The sequence below is a fragment of the Molossus molossus genome, unplaced genomic scaffold, assembly GCF_014108415.1.
Source record: "Molossus molossus isolate mMolMol1 unplaced genomic scaffold, mMolMol1.p scaffold_m16_p_15, whole genome shotgun sequence".
Classification (NCBI taxonomy): domain Eukaryota; kingdom Metazoa; phylum Chordata; class Mammalia; order Chiroptera; family Molossidae; genus Molossus; species Molossus molossus.
The window spans coordinates 66,537,864-66,561,249 of record NW_023425350.1 but is presented as its reverse complement, the minus strand read 5'-3'; the positions used below and the strand labels follow the sequence as shown (position 1 = coordinate 66,561,249).

General features: G+C 43.7%; 1 protein-coding gene across 2 annotated transcripts in view; it reads right to left on the bottom strand.

Moving 5' to 3' along the window:
* SMYD1 (SET and MYND domain containing 1) overlaps positions 1–22,596 on the bottom strand; it is a 43,860-nt gene extending 21,264 nt beyond the window's left edge. For both annotated transcript variants that reach the window (XM_036262963.1, XM_036262965.1), the window contains exons 1-3: positions 22,432–22,596; positions 4,754–4,930; positions 1,337–1,550 (exon numbers count right to left, since the gene is read on the bottom strand). In XM_036262963.1, the coding sequence (XP_036118856.1) occupies positions 1,337–1,550; positions 4,754–4,930; positions 22,432–22,568 (528 nt within the window). In that variant the 5' untranslated portion in view covers positions 22,569–22,596. The remainder of the gene's footprint in view (positions 1–1,336; positions 1,551–4,753; positions 4,931–22,431) is intronic.
* Positions 22,597–23,386: the final 790 nt, after the last annotated feature.

Sequence of the window (23,386 nt, the reverse complement as noted above, 5' to 3'; positions counted from 1 at the left end):
TTCCCAGGATGGTCCATGACACACATTCACCCCAAGCCTGTGGAGCCTAACTCTGGCACCAGGCCGACTGCTTCTAGCCCTTCCACGGACACCAGCTCACTGTGCGGCCTTTGGAAGTCATGTGACCTCTCTGGGCCTAGGCTTTCTATTTATAAAGTAGGAATGTTAAAAGCACAAACTTCACCTTGTGTTGTAAAGATTGCATAAAATAACACATGGGAAGCCGTGATGGTTAATTTTATGTGTCAACTTGACTGGGCTGCAGTGCCCACATATTTGGTCGAATATTATTCTGTATGTTTCCATGAAGGTGTTTTTTGGTAGGTTTTGAGTAAAGCAAATTCACCTGCACAATGTAGGTGGCCTCATGCAATCTGTTAATGAACTTAATACAACAAAGACTGACTTCCCCTGAGCAAGAAGGAACTCTGCCAGCAGTCAGCCTTTGGACCCTAATCACAATCTATTTTCAGGTGTCCTGCCGGCAGGCTTGTGGGCAGATCTCAAGAGCTAATTCATTAAAATAAATCTCCTTCTCTCTCGATAGGTAGATAGATGATATAGATGATGGATGGATGAATAGATAGATAGATAGATAGATAGATAGACAGATATTCCTTTTTCTCTGAAGAACTCTATTACAGAAGCACCAGCACATGGTAAAGACTAGAGAGATGTTGGTTATAATCATGCTGTTGTTACAATAACCTCCCTCTTTAACCCATTCACCAACTCCACGGAAGGTGCTAGGCCTGCCAGATGGAAGACCTTTACCCCACAGCCCAGGGCCTGCGGAGCCTCAGGACCCCTCCCCCACCTCCTGGACTCTCCTGCCTGCAAGAGGCCTGGCTTCATTGCTCCAAGGCAGCACCCTCCAGAAGGCCCTTACTCTCCTCTCTCTGGCTTCCACGCCCATTACTCCAGGTTTCGCATTATCCTGCCTATCAGACCTGGGAAAAGGAAGGACCTTATTTACAAAGTGACTAACAGGCAAGAAGGAATGGTAATTGGGTCTTTATTTCCAATGCGTAAAGGACAAAGTACAGGAAATGCAGATAAACAAGAAGGCAAAATACCATCTAAATCTACCACTCAGAGATAAAGGAACGTTTGTTTTGGAATGCCAACTTCAGATAGGGCAAGAATGACCTCATATTAAGCAAGACCAGAAAGACAGAGGACAGGATGACAGTTGTTCATTTAGGGCTCTGTCTCCCTCCAGTTCTTTTCTTGGCCCCTGCTCCCCATTCTGGACTGGCAGCACCTAAATACTTCCTCATTGGACAACCCGTTGTCACTCCCGCCACCCTCCCGCCCCCACTGTGAGAAATCATACCACGCCAAAGATGTGCGAGATGTACTGCATGCTGAACTGCTGGCTCTGGGGCAGCCAGTACTGCAAGAAAGTGTCCACGTCCAGCCGCAGCTGCTTCTGCTCCTCCTCCCCGAAGTTCTCCACGTGGTTCTGCAGGTCGTCCACGGAGACCAGGCAACCCTCTGTGAGCCCAGTGCCCTCTCTCTCCACCCGCCACATGATGCGTGCAGCCAGCCTGTGGAGAAGGGCAGGGTTAGGGAGCCCACACTGTATTCATTCATTCAGCAAACACTTACTGTGCCTAATGCATGCCGGGCGCAGTGTCAGGCCCAAGACACAGTTTTGAACTAGACAGAATTTCTTCTATCTTGGAGTTTCTTATAGTGGGGGAGACAAAAGCTTAAAAGATCATTTAAAGTAGCATTAAATGCTATGCAGTAAACAGAGTAGAGTAACATGATAGAAAGAGGCAGGAGGTGGAGGAGGAAGCAAGGGGATCAGGGGAGGCGGCATGGGGGAGGCACACTCAAGCTGAAAGTGAAGTGACAGAAGGAGCCACCTCTGTGCGGATGGGGAAAGAGTGAGTACAAAGTCTCCGAAGAAGGAACGAGCTTGGCATGAAGGAGAAACAGCAAGAAGACCAAGGAGGCTGGAGCACAGGCAGTGAGGAGTAGAAAGCAAATAACGGTGGAGAGGTGCATAGAGCCAGGTCAGGTGGGGTCTAGGAGACCATGAGGTACGGCAGCTGGGTCTCTCCTGGTAGTATGGCTAACTGAGATGAGCCCTGGAAATGGAGTCTAATGATCTGGGTTCAAGTCTATTTTCACTTCTTACTGTGTGACCCTGGGAAAGTCATTTGACCTCTCTGAATCTATCAAATGACCAGTAAAATGAGGATAATATATATTCTCTCTATATATTATATATGCTAACCGCCAGAGGTTTTTGGAAGACAAAGGGAGGTAATGGATGTCCACATCGCGTGTGAACTTATTTATATTCTTAATGATTAGGTAAAGAGAAGGTGAAGAAGACAACCTAGGCGGGGAAACACATAAGCAAAGGCCTGGATGCAGCCACGAGCATGGCTGAAGCAGGAAGGAGGGAGGGCTCTGGCCTGGCTGGAGCAGAGGGTTCAGGGACCACAAAGCTCTGAGTGTGAGACAGAGGGGTGTACTTGATCCTGAGGGCAAAGAGGGCCCCCTTGTTAACTATTAAGCAGCCCTGCCCACAAGATGAAGCTTGTAACCAAGGGACGCTTTGGCAACTCTGTCATTCACTGACTGCACCTGGCACATGCCTAATACATGTCCCCACATGGATCCCAGGACAGAGCAGGGAAAAATAAGACTTGAGCTGGGGTGTCTGCTACCTCCAAATATTAGGAAGAATGTCACAAAGCCCAGAGACTAGAGACTAATGGGTGACAAATTTCAACCCGGTATCAGAAGGAATTACCACCTGGGACTGTGCAGCTGGAGGGAGTGAAGTCATCATCGTAGGAGGGATACTAGCTTTGGGCCTGAAAGACTAGGTAAGATATCAGAGATACCTGCACCCCCATGCTTGCTGCAGCACTCGTCACTATAGCCAAGACATAGAAACAACCCGAGTGCCTCAACAGATGCATGAAAAAAGAAGGTGTGAGATTGTATATGTTCCATCACGAGGAAGAGGGAAATCCTGGAATCTGGGACAACAAGGATGGCTCTTGAGGGCATTGCGTTAAGTGAAACAAGCCAGACAGAGAAAGACAAATACTACATAGTGTCACTTATATGTGGAATCTTAAAAAAAATAAATCTAGTCAAACTTATAGAATCTGAGAACAGAAAAGTGCTTGCCACAGACCTGCAGGTTGGGGAAAATAAGGAGAAGTTGGTAATAGGGCACCAACTGGAGTGATAAACACAACACAATATACAGATGATATATTGTGAACTGTATACCTGAAACCTGTATACTTTCATTAACCATGTCACCCCAATAAATTCTATTTTGAAAAGGGTGCAAATTTTAGTTACAAGATAAACATGCTCTGGTGACTATGTTGATAACACTGTATTGTATAATTGAACTTTGCTAAGAGAGAACTTAAATATTCTCGCACACACAGAAGACAAGCATATGAGGTGATGGTGTGTTAACTAGACGAGGGATCCTTTCACTATGTCCATGTGTATCAAATCACCACAATGCACACTTTAACTATCTTACAATTTCTGTCAATTAAACCTCAATAAAGCTGAAATTAAAAATAAATAAATGCATATATACACACATGCGTACATGCACACAACTGCATATGAAATTATAAAAGACAAAGAAGTAGGATTTCCACAGATGGGACTGACGGGGTGGGGAGGCTGACTGAGCCACTTGGTTTGGCAATTTTCTATAAATTACTGGACATGTTGATTCCAGTCTGGACTTGAACTTCACATCCGAAGGTGATCCCAACCACCTCCCCCATCTCCTCTGCTCTCCACAGCTGGCTTCAAGCACCTATCTGCCGCCTAGCATCAGGCCCTGCCCTGGTGAAGCTCCGGGACTGGGGAGCTCTTGAACTGGGGCTCCCCAGGTGTTCGCCCTGAGGTTTCTGGTGATGGCCGCCGGGGGAGGCCATTAACTGCTGCAAATGCCAGTGCTTTTCGGGTGGAGTGGGTGCAGAGGGCTGCGCGTCCGACCACCGGGACCCGTGGGCTGTGGCTACTTGGAAAGCTCAGCATTTTGGCCCTGGCCAGTGTTGCTCACTGGTTAGAGGATAGGCCCACGCACTGAAGGGTTATGGGTTCAATTTTGATTCCCAGTCAAGGGCACCACTGGGTTGCACATTCACTCTTCAGCCCTGATTGGCCTGGTTGTAGCATGTGTGGGAGGCAAATGATCAATGTGTCTCTCTCACATCAATGTTTATCTCCCTCTCTCTCTCTCTTCCTCCCTCCCTCCCTTCCACTCTCTCTATAAATCAATGGAAAAAATATCCTCAGGTGAGGATTAACAAAAACCAAAAAATAAAGAAAAAAAAAAAAGGCTCAGCATTTTGTAAAGGGGGCAGGTGCTATTGAACTGTAGCCCATTTAGTCAAATTTTCAGATTTTTTTTTTTCAAGAGAGGCCAGAAAACCTAATTTTATTTTAACATGAAATTATTCAGTTTTTGAACGTTGGCAGATGAATTTTTTTAATTAAATATTAGGGAGCCATGCAGCCAGCTCTAGCCAGTGTCTACATTTCGGAGCCGCTCACCAGCTCTCCCTCTTAGACAGGCTCGCGGACCTAAAGGGAGTTCATAGACGTGACCACACTCAGTCTCCTGGAGGGTCTGTCCTGACTGGCACTTAGCCCAGCTTCCTGGGACCTGGCAATACTGTCGCTGCCACCACCCCCACCTAACACTTGGAAATCCCAAACATTACCCCAGGGGCCCAGCTCTGACCTGATGTTTTCATTGGGTACCTTCCCGTATCTCTTGATGGCCAAACACTCCTTCTTGTGGTTCAGCCAAGCGTCCTTCTGGCACGTGCGGTCACAGTAACGAGCGAACTTGCACTGCCCACAGTGATGGAGCTTCTCCTGCCGCTTGAAGCAGGTGTGGCACACAACGTTAATGAGGCTGGAAATGGAGAGAGAGAACGTGACTCGATTCCGGACCACACTGGCCTTTGAAAGACTGGGGGGTGGGTGATGGGCTATTGTCTTTCTAAGCTTCAGACTCCCACTTTTCAAAGTGAGAGGCTTGGGCTTCCAAAGGTCCCTTTGAGCTGTAACTATTCTTTTAGCCAATATTTTAAAGTGAACCAAAGGGGAAGATTATTGAGCTCTGCATATAAGCCTTTCAATTTAATTCGGCAAGTATAGGTTTATGACCGATAGGCTCTACCGCAAGCTGCCGGAGGACCGTTGACCTGGCAATCACCATGCAGTGTGGGGCGCACTATGCTGGGAAGGCACGAGGTGCTCCTGGAACACACCGGAGGAGGACACTGAAGAACTGGGAAGTCTTCTGGGCCAAGGGAGTGAGTGGAAATCCTCACGGTCCCATTGCCAAAATTCACAGGTTATTGGCACCATGGCATGGGAGGGGCATTCTGTGTAATGTGTCCTAAAAAAATCACAACTACAATATGATGCGACAAGAAACAGGATAGACTTTACACAAAATGAGGTCTACACATTATGACATATGTCATAGTTCTGGGTTTTGTAGTATTAAGAATTACAAGGTTATACCCAGCCGGTGTGGCTCAGTGGATTGAGTATCATGCCATAGACTGAGAGGTCCCAGTTCGATTCCCGGTCAGGGCACATGCCCGGGTTTGGGGCTCGATCCCCAGTAAAGAACGTGCAGGAGGCAGCTGATGGATGTATCTCTCTCACTGATGTTTCTATCTCTCTCTCTCTAAAAAAATCAATAAAAACATATTTTAAAAGGAATAACGTAAAATAAAAAGAATGCCAAATTACTGATGGCAGTGACGTTATCTGATGCAGTATCCTAGCTCAGAGAGAGTGGGAGTGAGGCAGAAGAACGACGCATGCCCATTCGCTGGGTAGGGAGAGAGATGTAGGAAGATGAGACTCCTTATGCCCTGCTTCTGGCTCCCCAGTGTTCCCACTGGAGTCCCATGTCTCCCGTGTTAGAGCCATGATTCGAACAGACAAGGTCATAAGTTGGCATGAAGGAAACCTATTTCAAGACATAACCTAACACCCAGAATGAGTGAAATCTGGTGTGATACACAACATCTCAGGGCCCAGCTGCATGCTCTTGCAGTGTGGGAGAGAAATGCTAGCCACTGAAGCAGAGAAACGATGAGAAGTTTGGTGATAGGCAGGGAAGTGTTGAGCTCTCTGGGGCCAAGTGGGTGTGGAAACTCAGGCTGGCGTAACAGTCCAAACAGGGATCTCAAAAGCACTGGGGCTGCTCTATTTTATATCCATAATGATTTTTAGAATATTCTAGTCTAATGTTTTCATATTTTATTCATATTCATATATATATTCATATTCACATGCATATTTCATGTGTAAAGTGAAATTTGTACCTACAAAACATATATATTACACTTCACAGTTCTCACATTGTTGCATTGTTTTAAATTTTAAATGCTGATAAGCCCTGGCCGGTGTGGCTCAGTTGGTTGAGCATCTTCCCATGCACCAAGAGGTCGTCGGTCGGATTCCTGGTCAGGGCACATGCCTAGGTTTCCAGCTGGACCCCTAGATCCCCAGTAGGGGGCATGCAGGAGGCAATTGATCAATGTTTCTCTTTCCCTTTCCCTTCCTCTCTCTCTAAAAATCAATCAAAACATATTTTTTGAATGCTAGTAACAACTCCAAGTGGTCACCTAGAATAACAGAAGTTTTGTTTCTTTATCTTGGACAGTCACTGCTTATTTCTAAGCCACTTAAACTGCAGGGAGATGTGGTGTCTCAGGGACTGGAGACGTTCCTGTGACCAACATAAGCTCGAACAGCTCTGAACCTTAAAACATACGTGACAGCAAACACCTGCTGCCAAGTGCACGTGAGTTAGGGGCTGGCACTCCAACTGAGCGTCCTCCAGATCAACTTCCAGGCAGAATACAATGTGTACTCAGGGATGAGTAATTTTAAAATGTGCTAATTTGAAGTTGACTCAACAGCAATCTTTTTTTTTTAGATCAATATACATTTGTTTTTCAAGGAAAAGTGTTTTATCCCTGACATTGTTTAGAATTGCTGGCGCACAGTGATAATAAAAAAGATTGCCTTTTGCCCTGGCTGTTTTGCCTCAGAGGTTAGAGCGTCAGCCTGTGGACCAAAGAGTTTCAGGTTCTATTTCGTTCAAGGGCACGTACCTCCATTGTGGTTCGATCCCTGGCCCTGGTCAGGGGTGTGCAGGAGGCAACCGATCAATGTGTCTCTTTCACATCATTATTTGCTCTCTCTCTCTCTCTCTCTCTCTCTCTCTCTCTCCCCTCCCTCCCCTTTTTCCCTCCCTCCCACTATATCTGAAAATCAATGGAAAACTATCCTTGGTGAGGATTTTTTAAAAAATTGATTTTTACTAGTTTTGTTATTGTTTTTAAATTCTGTACAGACAATGCCCCCTATTGCCTGCACAGGGGATGGACCTCTGGCACCGCCCTCTCTTTGGCTGAACCTGCCTATGTATGAGTCTCATTAGGGCAAATGTCTGGCACAAAGGGAGAGAAGACACCTGCTCTGGCACTTGCCTCCAGACTCCCATGAACTGACTTAAAGCACTTCTCACAGGCCTTTATTAGAGAATACTCATCTGCCAGGAAGTACAGTTATGTCCATAAGAAATTCAGTGGAATGCCTCTCATGTCTTCAAAGCCACTAACAACCACTTTGGCCAGGGGAAGGCTGCAGACAGGGCCCTGAAGTGATGCAATATAAACTTCACCCAGACAGGTGATGGACCAGTCCTTCACAGTCATGTATATAACCACTTACCAGGCCTTGAATTAATTCAACCATCAGTTCAGTAATGTCTCACCTTCACATTAGCTCATGGGAGTCTTTCAATCACTTTGCTATAATAAACTTTTAGTTACTTTTCAGAAAAAGAAAATGTGCCCTGGCTGGATAGCTCAATTGGTTAGAGTATTGTCCTGATACTCAAAAGTAATATTCCAAGGTTGTGGGTTCGATCCCCAATTAGGGCACATACAAGAATCAACCAATGAATGCATAAATAAATGAAACGGTAAATCTTTCTTTCCCTCTTTCTCTTTCTTTCCTCCTCTCTCTCTCTCTCCTTCTATCTCTCAAATCAATAAAATTTAAAAGAAAAAAGAAATGTGATGAATTTGGAATTATTCTTTTTCTCATGGTGAACTCATAGTGGGTTCCAAGTGTTAACTACTCAACTATTTTCTACAGGCTCACACACCTGTTTTAGATTCCATTCCACAATTTTTCTGGGGCCTAGAGTCAAGTTCTAAAAGTCAGTGAAACCGCCCTGGCTGGTTTGGCTCAGTGGTAAGAGTATCGGCCCAAGGACCAAAGAGTCGTGGGTTCAATTCCAGGCTAGGGCATGTACCTCGGTTGCGGTTTGCTCCCCAGCCCTGGTCAGGGTCGTGTGGGAGACAACCAGTAGATATGTTTCCCTCACATTGATGTTTCCCTCTCTCTCTCTCCCTCCCACTCTGTCAATAAATAAATAAATAAATAAATAAATAAATAAATAAATAAATAAATAAATAAAAGTTGGCGAAACCTAGCAAGCAGGGTGAGTAATCTCCTAATGAGATTACCTAAGACTGAGGCTGACCTTTCTCTCCATCACCTCACCTGCTATTAAGACTTAACTGAGAAGAGAAAGGGAAGGTTTGATGCAGAGCAGGGCTTCTCAAATTTTAGTGGGCATATCATATCACCAGAGATCTTGTTAAAATCAGGTTCTAATTCAGTAGGTCTGGGCTAGAGCCTGACATCTTGCATTTCTAACAAGCTGCAGGTGATGCTGATGCTATCTCTTTGAGTAGCAAGAATATAGAGATGAGAGAAAACCTGAATCCTACTCCTTCTGGTGGGGTATGCAGGGAAGTATCAGGTAGGCAGGAATGGGAAGATTTTTAAAAACTGTGTGCTGGTCTCCATCTCCTTACACTGGTGGCAGGGTGAGTATTATGGAAAGTCAGACCTGGAGTCAGTCAGAGCTGGGTTCAACTTCCGATTCTAGTATCTACTGGCTGTGTGACCTAAGCAAGTACTCTAACATCTCTGAGCCTTGGTTTTCTTATGTGAACATGGAAATAGCAACACCTAGATCTTCATAATCTCTTAGATTAATGACTATTGCTTTTCATTTTTGTTTTTAATTTTTTTCTTTATTGATTTTAGAGAGAGAGAGAGAGCAACATCTATGAGAGAGAACATCAATTGGCCGCCTCCTGCATGCCCCCACTGGGGATTTGGCCCACAACCCGGGCATGTGCTCTGACTGGGAATCGAACTGGCGACCTGTTGGTGCATGGGTCGACGCTCAACCACTGAGCCACATCTGTCGGTTGACTGTTGCTTTTTAATGAGACATACTTACTATTTTAAAAATTCAAGCAAGAAGAAAATTATAAACAAGTTCCAAAATCCCACCACTCTTAAAGTGATGTTTGTGGGTTAAATGAAATAACAAGTAAAATAGCTCAGAGCCTGGCACAGGATGAGGCTCACAGACGCCAGCCTGGCCCCCCACCCTTGTCACACAGCCACACTGGGCCACGTGAGTTTCTGCTCTCCGCCAGCATCCCGTTTCTCAGGCAGCTGCCACAGAGGAAGGCCTCGGGCTGGAGGAGGATCCCTCCGGGGGAAAAGGGTACTTCTTCAACAGAAAAATACATCCCTTCTTTACATCTCCCGTGAGAGAGAAAACACACAAGGCATGAAGTCCTAAAACCACGCTGTGGATGCCGGGAGAAAGAGTGCCCCTCCCCTCCCCCACAGCAGAGCTGGCTGGTCGTCAGCGAGTCTCCCCCTTTCGCCGCCTCATTTTTCCAGTCCCCACAGGGGTCCCATTTACACTTTGCAAAGATGTTGTCAGCAATTCCCTTTTGGCAACCCTTTGAGTAGTGGTGATCAGTATCCTCACAGGGAGGTTATTCTCATAGGGGTCTCTGAGCCTGACACCGCTCCCAGCACGCAGGCCCAAGGAAGCCACCGAGCCCACCTGGTGTGTCTGCAGCCCTGGGTGTGCGGGCCTCAGCCAGCGGGTCCCCACTCACTCTTGGCTCTGCAGGCACTGGGTTATGTCATCTGTCACAGTCAAGAGGGTTGAAAGGGCAGCTGCTGCTCAGCCCCTTTTATGGAAATAACCAGTTACTGGACAGATAAACACAAAGACAAGGTGCCTGCAAGTTGGACAAGCCCTCCAGCCAGAGAGAACTGAACCAACAATTCTGGCTTGCTGGGCTGCTTGACATCTCTCAGCCAGCCAGGAGGACTCCCCTCAAAATTCAAGGGGGAGGAGGCATATCTTAACCAACATCCCATCCCTCAAGTACCCAGAGAACTTTACAATGTTTTAAATTCTGTCCCTCCTTCCTCTCTTGTTCCTTCCACTGTTCCTTCCTTTCACAAGTATGTACTGGATATCGATTATGCACTGCGCATCTAGCTAGGTAGTGAGGGCCTTAAGGATAAACGAGAGGCAAAGCTTGCTTTTGCGCAGTCTCCAGGCTGGGCACGTGTAAGAAGGTGAGGCTTGCGGTCTGGAGTGCTAGTAACTCGCTGTAGGGATCGAGGCAGAAGGCCTGACTCCCACGGAGGTGGAGGAGGCGAGGAGTCTGGGAAGGCAATCATCCAGGAGGGAAGAGACACCGTTCTGATCCTCTGAAGCTGGGCTGAGTTTGTGCTCAGACAATGTCAAGTTCTTCCATGGGAAGCCCCTGGGACTAGTCAAAGGCTTCATGTAGGGGAAGCGGGCATGTGTAGGAGACAAGACTAGCGATTTGATGGTATCATAAGATGCACCATACTGGGAAATAATGTAGGAAAGATCACTAGACTATGGAGAACTTGAAATGCAATTCTCAGAAGTACATCCTTATTCTGCAGGCAAACGGAAGCCATTGAAGGCTTTTGCAGAGAGGAGAAATATAACCAGAGTTGATTTCTTTTCCCAATGCTATCTACCTAATGTTTTTAAGTGGTTCATTTAAACCGTTGCGGAGCATTGCTGGATTCTTACTTGTACTGTTATAATATTTTAGCATAAGAAGTGTGGTGGGCCCTGGCCAGTTTGGCTCAGCGGCTGAGTGTTGGCCTGTGGACCAGAGTCCCGGGTTCGGTTCCCGCAAGATGTACCACCAAAAAAAAAAAAGAAGAAGAAGTGTGGTGGTACTGTTTCCTTACATCTGGCCTAGGGATTGCCATTTACTATCTATCTATCTATCTATCTATCTATCTATCTATCATCTATCTATCAATCTATCTATTTATTTTGTCACTTAAAGAAACTCTATGGCCCAGTAAAAAGTATGTCATGAAACAAAGGATGGCAAATGTTTCCTTTCTTTTTTAAAATATTCAATAAAGTATGTTTAATTACAGTTGACATTCAATATTATTCTTTTAGGTGCACAGCACAGTTGTTAGACATGTATCTACTTTATAAGGTGATCCCCCTGATAAGACCCACCCGACACCATATATAGTTATTACAAAATACTGACTGAATTCCCTGTGCTGTACTTCACATCCCCGTGACTATTTTGTAACTGCCAGTTTGTACTTCTTTTATTTATTTATTTTTTAATCCTCACTTGAAGATATTTTTCTATTTATCTTCAGATAGAGTGGGAGGGAGAGAGAGAAACATTGATGTGAGAGGGATACATTGACTGGTTGCTTCCCTCATGACCCAACCAGGGCCGGGGACAAATGGCAACTGAGGTACGTGCCCTTGGTCAGAATCGAACCCAAGACTCATTGGTCCACCGGCCGACGCTCTAACTGCTGAGCCAAACCAGCCAGGGCAGTTTGTACTTCTTAATCCCTTCACCTTTGTAACCCCCCTCCCATCTGGCAACCATCAGTTTGTTCTCTGTATCTATGAGTTCGTTTCTGCTTTCTTTGTTCTTTTATTTTTGTTTTAGATTCCGCACAAGTGAAATCATATGGTGTGTCTCTCTCTGTATTACTTATTTCACTTAGATAATATCCTCTAGGTCCAGCCATGTTGTTGCAAATGGTAAGATTTTATTCTTTTATATGACCAGGTAATAGTCCATTGTACATATGTACTACTTCTTTTTACTTTTTAAAATTTTTTTAATTTTTCAGTTACAGTTGACATACAATTTTATGAGTTTCAGGTGTACAACATAGTGATTACACATTTATATACCTTATGAAGTGATCACCCTGATAAGTCTAGTACCCGTCTGACACCATACATAGTTATTATAATATTATTGACTATATTCTCCATGCTGTATCTTATATCTCCATGACTGTTTTTATAACTAGAAATTTGTACTTCTTAATCCCCTCCCCTTTTCATCCATCCCTAAACCCCCATCCCATCTGGCAACCATCAAAATTTTCTCTGTATTCATGAGTTTGTTTCTGGTTTGGTTTGGCTTGGTTTTTGGTTCCACATACAAGTGAAATCATATGGTATTTGTCTTTCTCTGTTAACTTATTTTACGTAGCATAATACCCTCTAAGTCCATCCAAGTTGTCACAAATGGCAAGATTCATTCTTTTGTATTACTAAGTAATATTCCATTGTATATATGGACCACATCTTCCTTATTTATTTGTCTATCAGTGGACACTTAGGTTGCTTTCCATATCTTGGCTATTGTAAATAATGCTGCAATAAACATAGGAGTGCCTATGTCTTTTACAATTAGTGTTTTGGATTTCTTTGGATAAGTCCCCAAAGTGGGATGGCTGGGTCATGTGATAGTTCTATTTTTAATTTTCTGTAACCCCATACTGTTTTCCATGGTGGCTGCACCAATCTACAATCCCACTAATAATGCACGAGGGCTCTCTTTTCTCCACATCCTTACCAATACTTGTCGTTTGTTGATAGCCATTCTGACAGGTGTGAGGTGGTACCTCATAGTTGTTTTAATTTGCATTTCTTTGATGATTAGTGACATTGACCATCTTTTCATATGTCTATTGGTTATCTGTATGTCCTCTTTGGAGAAATGTCTATTCAGATCCTTTGCCTGTTTTTTAATTGAATTGTTTGAGGGTTATTTTGGTATTAATTCTTTATATATCTTGAATATATATCACTGGCAAATATTTTATTCAGTTCAGTAGATTTTTGTTTTGTTTTGTTTTGCCGATGGTTTTCTTCACTGTACAGAAGCTTTTTAGTTTGCTATAGTCCCGTTTGTTCATTTTTGCTTTTGTTTTCCTTTTCCAAGGAGAAATACCCAAAAAAAAATATTACTAAGAGCAATGTCAAAGAGTTTACTGTCTATGTGTTCTTCTAGGAGTTTTATGATTTTAGGTCTTACAATCCATTTTGAGTTTATTCTTGTATATGGTGTAAGAAAGTGTCCAGTTTCATATTTTTTGCATGTATCTGACCAGTTTTTTCAACTTATTAAAGACACTATCATTTCTCCATTGTATATCCTTGGCTCTTTTGTAGATTAATTGACCATAGAAGTGAGGGCTTTATTCTCTATTATGTTTTCTAATCTGTGCATCTGTTTTTGTGCCTGTACCATACTGTTTTTGATCATTATAGCCTTGTAGTACAGTTTGATATCAGGGAGCATAATAGTCCCAATTTTGTTTATTTCTCAAGATTATTTAGATTATTTGGGGTCTTTTGTGGTTCTGTGTAAATCTAGGGTTATTTGTTCTAGTTCTGAGAAGTTGCCTATTTATTTTTTAAATCTCTTTTATTAAAGTAGCAATTCTTAAACTTTTCTCTGCCACAACACACATGATGAGGTTCACACAACGCACTCAAACCCGTATGCATTTCCCCCACTCCAGCTGCAAACAAACCCCACTTCTCAGGTTCAAAATACATTTGCAGATGCAGCTGAGTGAAGATGACAATGTTATGGGGACAAGCTGGCATTTGATCTAATCTGTGTTCAAAAGGAAATTATTCCCAAACTTCTGCAGTTAAGGATTATTTAGTAAAATTCAGTAATACAGTTCATAACAGGTCATGTGACATTTTAACATGTCTTACCTTCACAGCTCCAAGCCAAATTAAGGACATAGTTCTAAATCTACTGTGGCTATCCTTGTCATCAAGACAGACAAACATTTAATGTTATAATCTGAACATTTTGACAGTTATTCATTCACTTTTCTGAACTAGCTGTTCAGGAATTTCTCTAATCCCGTTGTTAAACTATTTCCATTTATAGTATTATTTGTCCCCTACGCCCAACCACCAGCTGTTACCAGATTAAAGGCCACACAAGTGTCTGTGCACATGCCACAGCTAATCCTGGTGTCCCCACAGCCCACGTAGAATTGCACTGGCTAAAAGCTCAGCTGTCTTCAGTGGCCCTGAAGAAACTCATAACTGGTTTGATTTAAAAAAAAAAAAAAATTGACAGTACTTTCTTTTAAAGTACTCTCCTTTTTTTCATGTTCTCATCTTTGCTTTTCTTTACACACATACACATTTACATAATCACCTGAGCACTTTCAACTCTCTAAACAGATTCATTCAGTAGCTGGTAAACTTTGTGTCTAAAGAACTTAAAAAAAAATCACTGGAAGTTAATATTATTGGCTGTGGTAGTCTGAACAGCTCTTCCCAAAATGTCAGTATCTTAATCCCCAGAAACTGTGAATACATTACCTTATATGGCAGAGGGGACTTTGAAGATGTGATTAAGAGTAGGTCCTTGAGACGGGGAGATAATCTTGAATCATCAGAATGGGCCTAAGGTAATCATCAGGGTCCTTATAAGAAGGAGGCAGGAGCTCAGAGGGGAAGAAGCCAGCTGCTTTGAAGATAGAGCCCAGGATGCTGGTCCAATTCTGCACCCAACTCCACTGTGTGTGGGAGTGATTTCTTACACCATTCAAATAGTTCTCCGACACCAGCTGGGCATCTTACACTTCAGCTTAGTTCTTACATTATCTACCTGGAGGTAGCATCAGGTCCCACAGATTAAAGTCTCAGTCTCACAAGTCTATCCCCAAAACCCCCCTCAACTTCATGTGACACACGACTACATATTTTTGTATATAAATCACAATATCACAGAGGCAGCCTGTAGAAGCTAAAAAAGTCAAGGAAACCTTGCCTTGTGGACCCATTTTAGATCGCTGACCTCCAGAAGTAGAAGATAATAAAATGTCTTGTTTAAGCCACTAAAATTAGCAGGAAACTAACACATTGGTTTGTCACTATAAGCACCTTTTTTGTTGTTATGTAATCACATGTATATTCTTGTTTTTTACCTATGAGTTTCTGGATCTAACCATTCTCAGGCCCCAGAATTAGATTTTGACTCTTCTGAAATTGATGGATGGGTAGTCTTTCTTTTATTAAGATTGAATATTGTTAATTGGACTGACAAGAACAAAAGAAAATTAAGTCGGCAATTCTGAGTCCTCTTGCGGAGGATGAGTAGTGAGAGACGATGCCTGGACTGGATCCCAGAAGACTCAGTCCTGCCCCTGACTCACCCCTGTGTGACCTGGGGAAGGCCCTTCACCTCCCTAGGCCTCAGATTCCCCATCTGTAAAAGAGGACTGAACAAATTCGATGGGTCTCAACCTTCTTCTGGGTTGAAAGTAATTTTGATAGTGATGGAAGCTATGCACTTCCTCCACAAAAATAAAAACCATGCATGCATATCCGCCAGAAACTTTGATCCTCTAATTATAGGTGTTTCCTTAGCTAAGGATCCGTGGACCCAGGTTAGGAACCTGTAGGCTAGACACCATCTAAATTCAAGACATGTGGGTCTGTGAAAAAGAATAATCAAATAGTATTCTTGGCTCCTAGAACGGCCACACACACCATTCCTGTGCAATTTCTTGTAGTTGATGCCAACATAAAATAAAAATCAGAGCAGGCTCCCGTTTCAGCCTAGCATTTCTCTCTCGCTGCACTGGAACCTTTGCACAAAGAGGGCATTGAGCAACCAGCAGAATCCCAGGCTGGAAGGGATCTGAGGGGTCACGTGACCCCAATCCCCTCTGTTGTCCGACTCTGCATACGTGCTCTCTGCCAGTTGTCAGGAGGAATCACAACCTTGCAAATAGCCCCTTCCCTCTCCAGGCAGCACTGACAGGCTCGTCCTACTCCGTAGGCAATAAAGGCTTGGGGTCAGGCACGAAAAGCTTGTAGGTAGCCGGGAAAAGGCTTGGGACTGATCCTTTTTAATGGTTCCGAAAATAATTTTTAAGGCAAAAACAAAAAATGCAAAATGGAAATTAATAATAATTCTAAAAGCGTGGTTATAAAAATTCACTCAGAGGTGATAAGCAAAAACTGCATTTTGACCTAATTGTGAGGTGGTTGCCCCAAAGGAAAGGGTGTCCAGGGTCTACTTATGGTTTCAACTCTGACTAGAATTTCCCCCAAACTTCCATCCTCATTTTCACCTGAAATAGGACTCTGTAGCTTCTGCTTAAGATGCTTGGTTCTCACCCTCCCACCAATAAAAAAAATTCAGAACCCTCTTTCTTACAAATGACAGTCGTTATCTGTAGATGGCTATTAGGAGCAGTTCTCTGATGTCGCTATAAAACATGCTTCAGATTCCTTCACTGGTCAGTTCTGAATCTACTCCAGTTTGGTCGGATATCTATTGGTTGTGGGTAATGTTCGAAGATAATGACAATTATGGTGATGGTGATGGTGGTGATGCAATTTTTTTGTTTTTAAATCCTCATTCGAGGATATTCTTCCATTTGTCTTCAGATAGAGTGGGAGGGAGAGAGAGAGAGAAAGAGAGATCGATGTGAGAGGGACACATCGACTGGTTGCCACCCACACGACCCTGACCAGGGCCGGGGACTGAGCTGCAACCGAGGTATGTGCCCTTGACTGAAATCAAACCCGCGACTATTCATTTACGGGCCTTCGCTTTAACCACTGAGCCAAACCGGCCAGGGTTGATGATGCAATTTTATTCATATTGTGAAAAACTGTGCCCCTTGGATCTTAGTCTGTGGGTCAACTGGGTTAACCAAGTAATTGTTTTACAGTTTGGAAAAGATGGAGGTTCTACTTCAGAAGGCTAGAAGAATCCTTCCAAGACCAAGCAGAGAAAAGAAAAGAATCTAATCTCCTTGCTAAAGTCATTGTACTCTTAGGACTAAACCCATTTATCTTCTCAACCCATTTGACATCAAATGAACTAAATAAGCCTGCCTTGCAATAACATGTGTAAAAAATAATGTAAAATGGTTTCAGCTCAGAGGAGATGCCTTGCATGTCTTGTGCCTCAAACCTTTGGAAGCAGGGCAAAATAATCTTTGCACCGGGCCCATAGCAACATTATATCCCAGAGAACTGTCTGCAAAGATAACAAGAAAGCACAGATTATGACTACTGGACTGAACATTACAAACATTCTTTAGAATTAGTGTCACTATATCAGTTCATCTGCACCAATAAAAATGCCTTCTTTCTATTGATGTAATTGTTCCCCTTCCATTCCTCATAGGTACCCATTGTCTTTGTCTCCTAATCAGAACACTATTTGGGTTTCTGCTGGCATCAGTGTCCCAAATAGCTATACTTTTTTTAAATCTCAAATAAATGTTTGCTGCCTCTCACTTTGGCCTTTCATTCTTAGGTTAGCACATGGATTAGAACATGCCTCTTTTATAGGATGACTTTTGTGGGTGACTCAGTCCTACCTCCTCAGGCAGGTTTCTCATCTATAGTGGCAGAGGCTCAAGAGGAGCCTAAAATGAGAGGGAGGACAGGATGGACAAAGTTATCCTTTGATACCTTTCAGGCTGTGTCAGGTAAACCAAAGAAAGAGTATATCCTCTGTGGAGAAAAGGGGACTCTAGTACACTGCTGGTGGGAATGCAGACTGGTGCAGCCACTGTGGAAAATAATATGGAGTTATCTCAAAAAATTAAAAATTGAACTGCCATTTGACCCAGTGATACCACTTCTAGGATTATATCTTCTTCTTCTTTTTTTTTGAATCCTCACCCGAGGATATTTCTATTTATTTTCAGATGGAGGGAAGTGGGGGAGAGAGAGAGAAACATTGATTGGTTGCCTCCCGCACAACCCCAACCAGGGCCGGGGACTGAACCGCAACCGAGATATATGCCCTTGACCCCAATCAATCTGCAGACCGATGCTCTAACCACTGAACCAAACCGGCCAAGGCTAGGATTATATCTTAAGGAGCATGAAACACCAGTCAGGAAGAATATATGCATCTTTATATTCATAGCAGCATTATTTACAATAGTTAAGATCTGGAAACAACCCATGTCCATCTACTGTACATTTACACAATGGAGTACTATGCAGCTGTAAGAAAGAAAGATCTCTTACCCTTTGCGATGACATGGAGAGACCTGGAGAGTATTATGCTAAGCGAAATAAACCAATTACAGCAAAACCAATATCACATGATCTCACTTATTTGTGGAATATAAAGAACAAAATAAGCTGATGAACAAAATAGACCCAGAGACATAGAAGTAGGGAACAGACTGACAAACCTGAGAGAGAGAAGGGGTGGGAGGGTGGGTAGAGATAAACCAATATGCTTTATGCATAACCAATGGACACAGACAACAATACTGTGAAAGTGGGGGAGGGGACGGGAACAGAGAGGAGGGTGTCATTGGGGGGAAAAGGAGAAAGATCTGTAACAAAAATAAATTAATTAATTAATTTAAAAAGAAACAGAAACAGCATATCCTCATCTTTGTAGTGACAAGTGTGGGCATATCACCTTTAAAAAGTATCTGTTTAGGATTGTTTTTAAAATTCATTTTAAAGGCCCTGGCTGGTTTGGCTCAGCGGTTAAAGCGTCGACCTGCAGTCCAGAGAGACCCGGGTTTGGTTCCTGCTAAGGGCATGTACCTCAGTTGCAGTTTGTCCCCGGCCCTGGTTGGGTCGTGGGAGTGGCAGCCACTCGATGTGTCCCTTTCACATCAATGTTTCTCTCTCTCTCTCTCTTCCTCTCTCTCCCTCCCATTCTATCTGAACATAAAACGAAAAAATGTCCTCGGGTGAAGATAAAAAAAAAAAGCACTTTGTCACTCAGCTGGTGTGGCTCAGTGGATTGAGTACCAGCCCATGGATGGAGGTCCCAGTTCAATTCCTGGTCAGGGCACATGTCCGCGTTTTGGGGGTGCAAGAGGCAGCTGATTGATGTTTCTCTCTCACAATGATGTTTCTATTTCCCTCTCCCTTCCTCTCTCTCAAAAAAATCAATAAAAACATTTAAAAAAACAAATAAAACTCATTTTAAAGATCATTTACCCCAATCATTCTAATTCTTATTAATATTGTAATAATAACATTTTATGTAGCAGTTTATCTGTAATGTGCAGTAAGGTTGTTTTTGTGGTTATTATTTCAAATGAACAAGCTATTTATAGTAACTAAAACATGTAAACAACCTAAATGTCCAATCATAAATGAATGCTAGGGTACAGGCAGCCATTAAATACTATGTTCATGAAGAGTGCATAGTAATACAGAAGATAATTAAATTATTAAGTGAAAAAAACACAATATTTTGTAAAGTGCGATTCCAGCTGTGTAGTGGAAACAAAGAAAACCTCTGTTTTAAAACAAGCTGGAAGGAAACAGACAACAATATCCACAGTTGTCATCTTCATGTGAAGATTTTCTTCCTAAGGTTCACTTTTATACTGGAAGGAAAACTCACTCAACTCCAAACATTCTTGAAAGGGAAACTGATTGGCTATATATCCTTTGGGGAATTGCAGCATCAATGAAGGTGTCCTATACAAGGGCAAAATGCAACACCAAGATCATTGTTCTGAGATTTGTGTATCTAGATTTTTATATCTTAATTCTGAATCCAACTGAGTCCTTCACTTCACTCTCCTTTACCCCCAACACACACACACACACACACACACACACACACACACACACACATTAATGAAGTAGGACAAGCTCCCTCTGAAGAGCTAATACCATCACCTAAGGCCCCTTATATTCCAATGGTAGTCAGCCATATGCCTCTATCACTGCCTTTTCCCTGAAGGTATTGGAAGGCAGGAAGAAAGGAGAACGTCTTCATAACCAAATATAATCTTAACCAAATATAATCAAATTACCTCTAAAAGGCAGTGCCTGTTCTCAGGATGATCAGTACAGTGAGCCAACCACAAAGCCTAGATTATCAGAGGCCGTCATGATTCTGACCACATAAAAGTCAGGCAGGCCCTGGCTGGTTTGACTCAGTGGTTGGAGCCTCATCCTGTGGACTGAAGGGTTTCGGGTTTGATTCCCGGTCAAGGGCACGTAAATTGGGTTGTGGGTTCAGTCCCCAGCCTTGGTCAGGGTCGTGAGAGAGGCAACCAGTCGATATATCTCTCTCACATCGATGTTTCTCTCTCTCCCTTCCTCTCTCTCTAAAAAAATCAATAAAAATATATATTTTTAAAAAACAAATAAAGATTTAATATGACTTTAAAAGTGTGAGGTGTCGAGCACAGTTTATGCCTGGTTTTCTCTTGCTGAGATGGCATCCCAGGGCCACAACAAAGACACGGGAGCACCTCTTTTTTGCTGCATTCTTTGAAGACCAAGCTGAGGTGAAGAAGGAACATGCAAAGCAATTCCTAAGATATCTAAGAAAACGTGAGTAAAATCTGCCTTCCGGTGATGAAGAGGCCTGACACAGATAACTGGGGAGCGGGAGTACAAGCTCTAGAGTCCGCTCTGGAGTTGGAGAACGAGATAACCAACCTCCTGCTAAACCTGAAGACCATGGCGTCTGCCAACGAGGAAACTGATCTCTTACACTTCATGGGAAAGTTCCTGGACAAACAAAAGAGGAACACAAACTACCTGGAACAACAGCTTGCATATCGTAAGGGATTAGAAAAGCAGGCCCAGGAGGAAGACCCTTTTAAAAAGCTGCTCAAGTGTCAGGTAAAGAGACAGACATCTGAAGGCAACAAAACAAGTCTTCCCATTGTAGTAGGTCCCAAAATCAGCTACTTAAGAATCTTAATCTTCTCCATTTGACAGAAGACTGCTTTCCTTTATCAGTGTGTGTACAAATAATCCTGGTTTTGCATTATAAAAACAAAAAAAAAGTGTGAGATGTCACCCGGGTAGCTCAGTCAGTACAGCACGAGACTCCTGAAAGCGTAGTGGTTGAGGGTGGACGGGGCTGTGGGGAAGTGGGACTGTACATGGAACAGGTCCCTCTGGAGAGCCTGTTGAAGCTGAACACAGCATGCCGGACGGCACCACAGTCCTGTTCTAGCCACAGTCCTGGAGAAGCATCGCACGTGCACCGGCGGACGCCGTCAAGGACTTTTCATCACAGGGCCGTTAGTTTCCATGAAAAAGTGGAAACCCCAAATATCTTTCAAAAGGGGAATGGGTAAATCAAGTTTCACATATTTACAGGGTGGAATATTTACAGCTGTTAAAACTGGTGATACAGATAGCATATGAATCAACATGGATATGTCTACATGTGGGCAAAAGCAATAGACCTTTGAGGAGTTAAAAGAAGTACCTATAGACTTACAGTTCCCATAAGAATAAATGTCAAAAACGTATTACGTGAAAAGAGCCAGTTCTAGAATGACATCTGAGGGATGATACCATTTCTGTAAAAAAAAAATAATAGACGAACTACACACACACACACAGCTGTACATTTTGATAAGTGCAGATATATGTATGCTATAGTACAAGAACATTCTAGAAGGAAACACATTAAAATCATAACTGGGGTTACCTCTGGGGAAAGATAGAGGGGACTGGAACTAGAGGTGGGAAAGGTAACAAGGAATTCCAGCTTCGCTATGATATTCTAATTTTTCAAAGGTAAACGCATTCCAGTGTTATTTGTGTGTTTACAATTCCTTTCTGAAAGTCTCATCAATTAGCCTGGCTGGTGTGGCTCAGTGGTTGAGCGTCAACCCATGAACTAAGAGATCGCTGGTTCGATTCCCAGTCAGGGCACATGCCCAGATTGTGGGCCTGATCCCCAATGGGGGGCATGCAGAAGGTGCCAGTCGATGTTTTCTCTCATCGATGTTTCTACCTCTCTCTCTCTAATATCAATAAAAAAATTTTGTTTTAAAAATAAAAGTCTCATCAGTTAGGAGCCTTCTGCAAGACAGTATTTTCTACAGCACCACACCCACTTTTCCACTCCTTTCCCACCTCCCAGCACCCCCCTCAGCCAAGTTCACTGGCGGTGTAAGAAAGTGCCCCAAAGCCGCTGCTCGCGTTCTCGATTCCCCCAGGGACCCCCGCAAATCACACTGGCAATGAGTCTTTGCATAAAAAGTTGTCATAAAACAGTAGGCAGAAAGGCCATTTTGTTCTGAATGATCCATGGATGTTATCCCTTTCCTGGTGATTTTGAGAGCAAAGTATTTCAGAGTTTGGCACCGGCCAAACCAACAGGAGAAAAGAAGGCGACTCCCCACATCTCATACCTGTCAAAAACCACCGCGGAATAAGCCCGCTCGGCAAAGATGACGTCCGCCGCCCAGAACTCCTTGGTGGCCTTCAGACCCCGGCCTTTGCCTTCGGAAGTGAAGACCTCCACGTTCTCCATTTCCCCTATTGTCATCTCACAGTCTTTCAGGCCGCACCGCAGATATTTAACACTGAGCCAAGTCTCTTGTCACTGCTATTTTAGCACCTTCACTATCCCAAAGAGCAAGCCTATAAATGGACAGGCCACCTCCCCTTCCCCACCCCCGCTGGTCACTGGGCTCTCACCTCCCCCTCTGCCACTTCTCCTGGAGGGGAGGCAGACAAGAGGACAGTGACAGGGGAGGGTCTCCTTCATCACCCAGCAAAGCTTGACAGAGCAGAAAATGACCATAGGCTGGTGTGGCTCTGGGAATGGGTCCGAAACTTGAAAAGCTCAGTCTTGGATGGCTGTCGTGTTCAGCGTTAGCTGGAAGAGGGGGCGCTTGTGCAGTGAGGTATTTTTAGCATCCAGATGTCTCTGTCACTCCAAGTAGACAGCTGAAATGGTCCAGGAGAAGAGGTGGGGCCTGCTGCTCTGGGACCCTTCATCGGTCAGACTTACGCCTTCTCGAGCGCGGTGGCCTCTTCTCCTCCTGCTCCCTCCCCCACGGTGGAGTTTTCAGAAAGCTACAAGTGGATGGCAGACACCGAACTGCCCCTTTGGCATACACAGAACAGTACTATTTAGGCCCCAAGGGGCATCCCTCTTCTCCATTATTACCTGGGGTTCCCACAGCACCCCACCAGGGCATAGAGGTCTGGGAAGTCCCTGATAATGCAGGTGTGCTGGGTGCAGGCTGTATGAGAGGAGGCAAGCCTTGAAAAGAAAAACCCTTATTTCTATCAAATATTCCTTCAACACACATTTACTGCCAGGAAAATACCAATGTGCTCTGTGCTTCTTACCCAGGA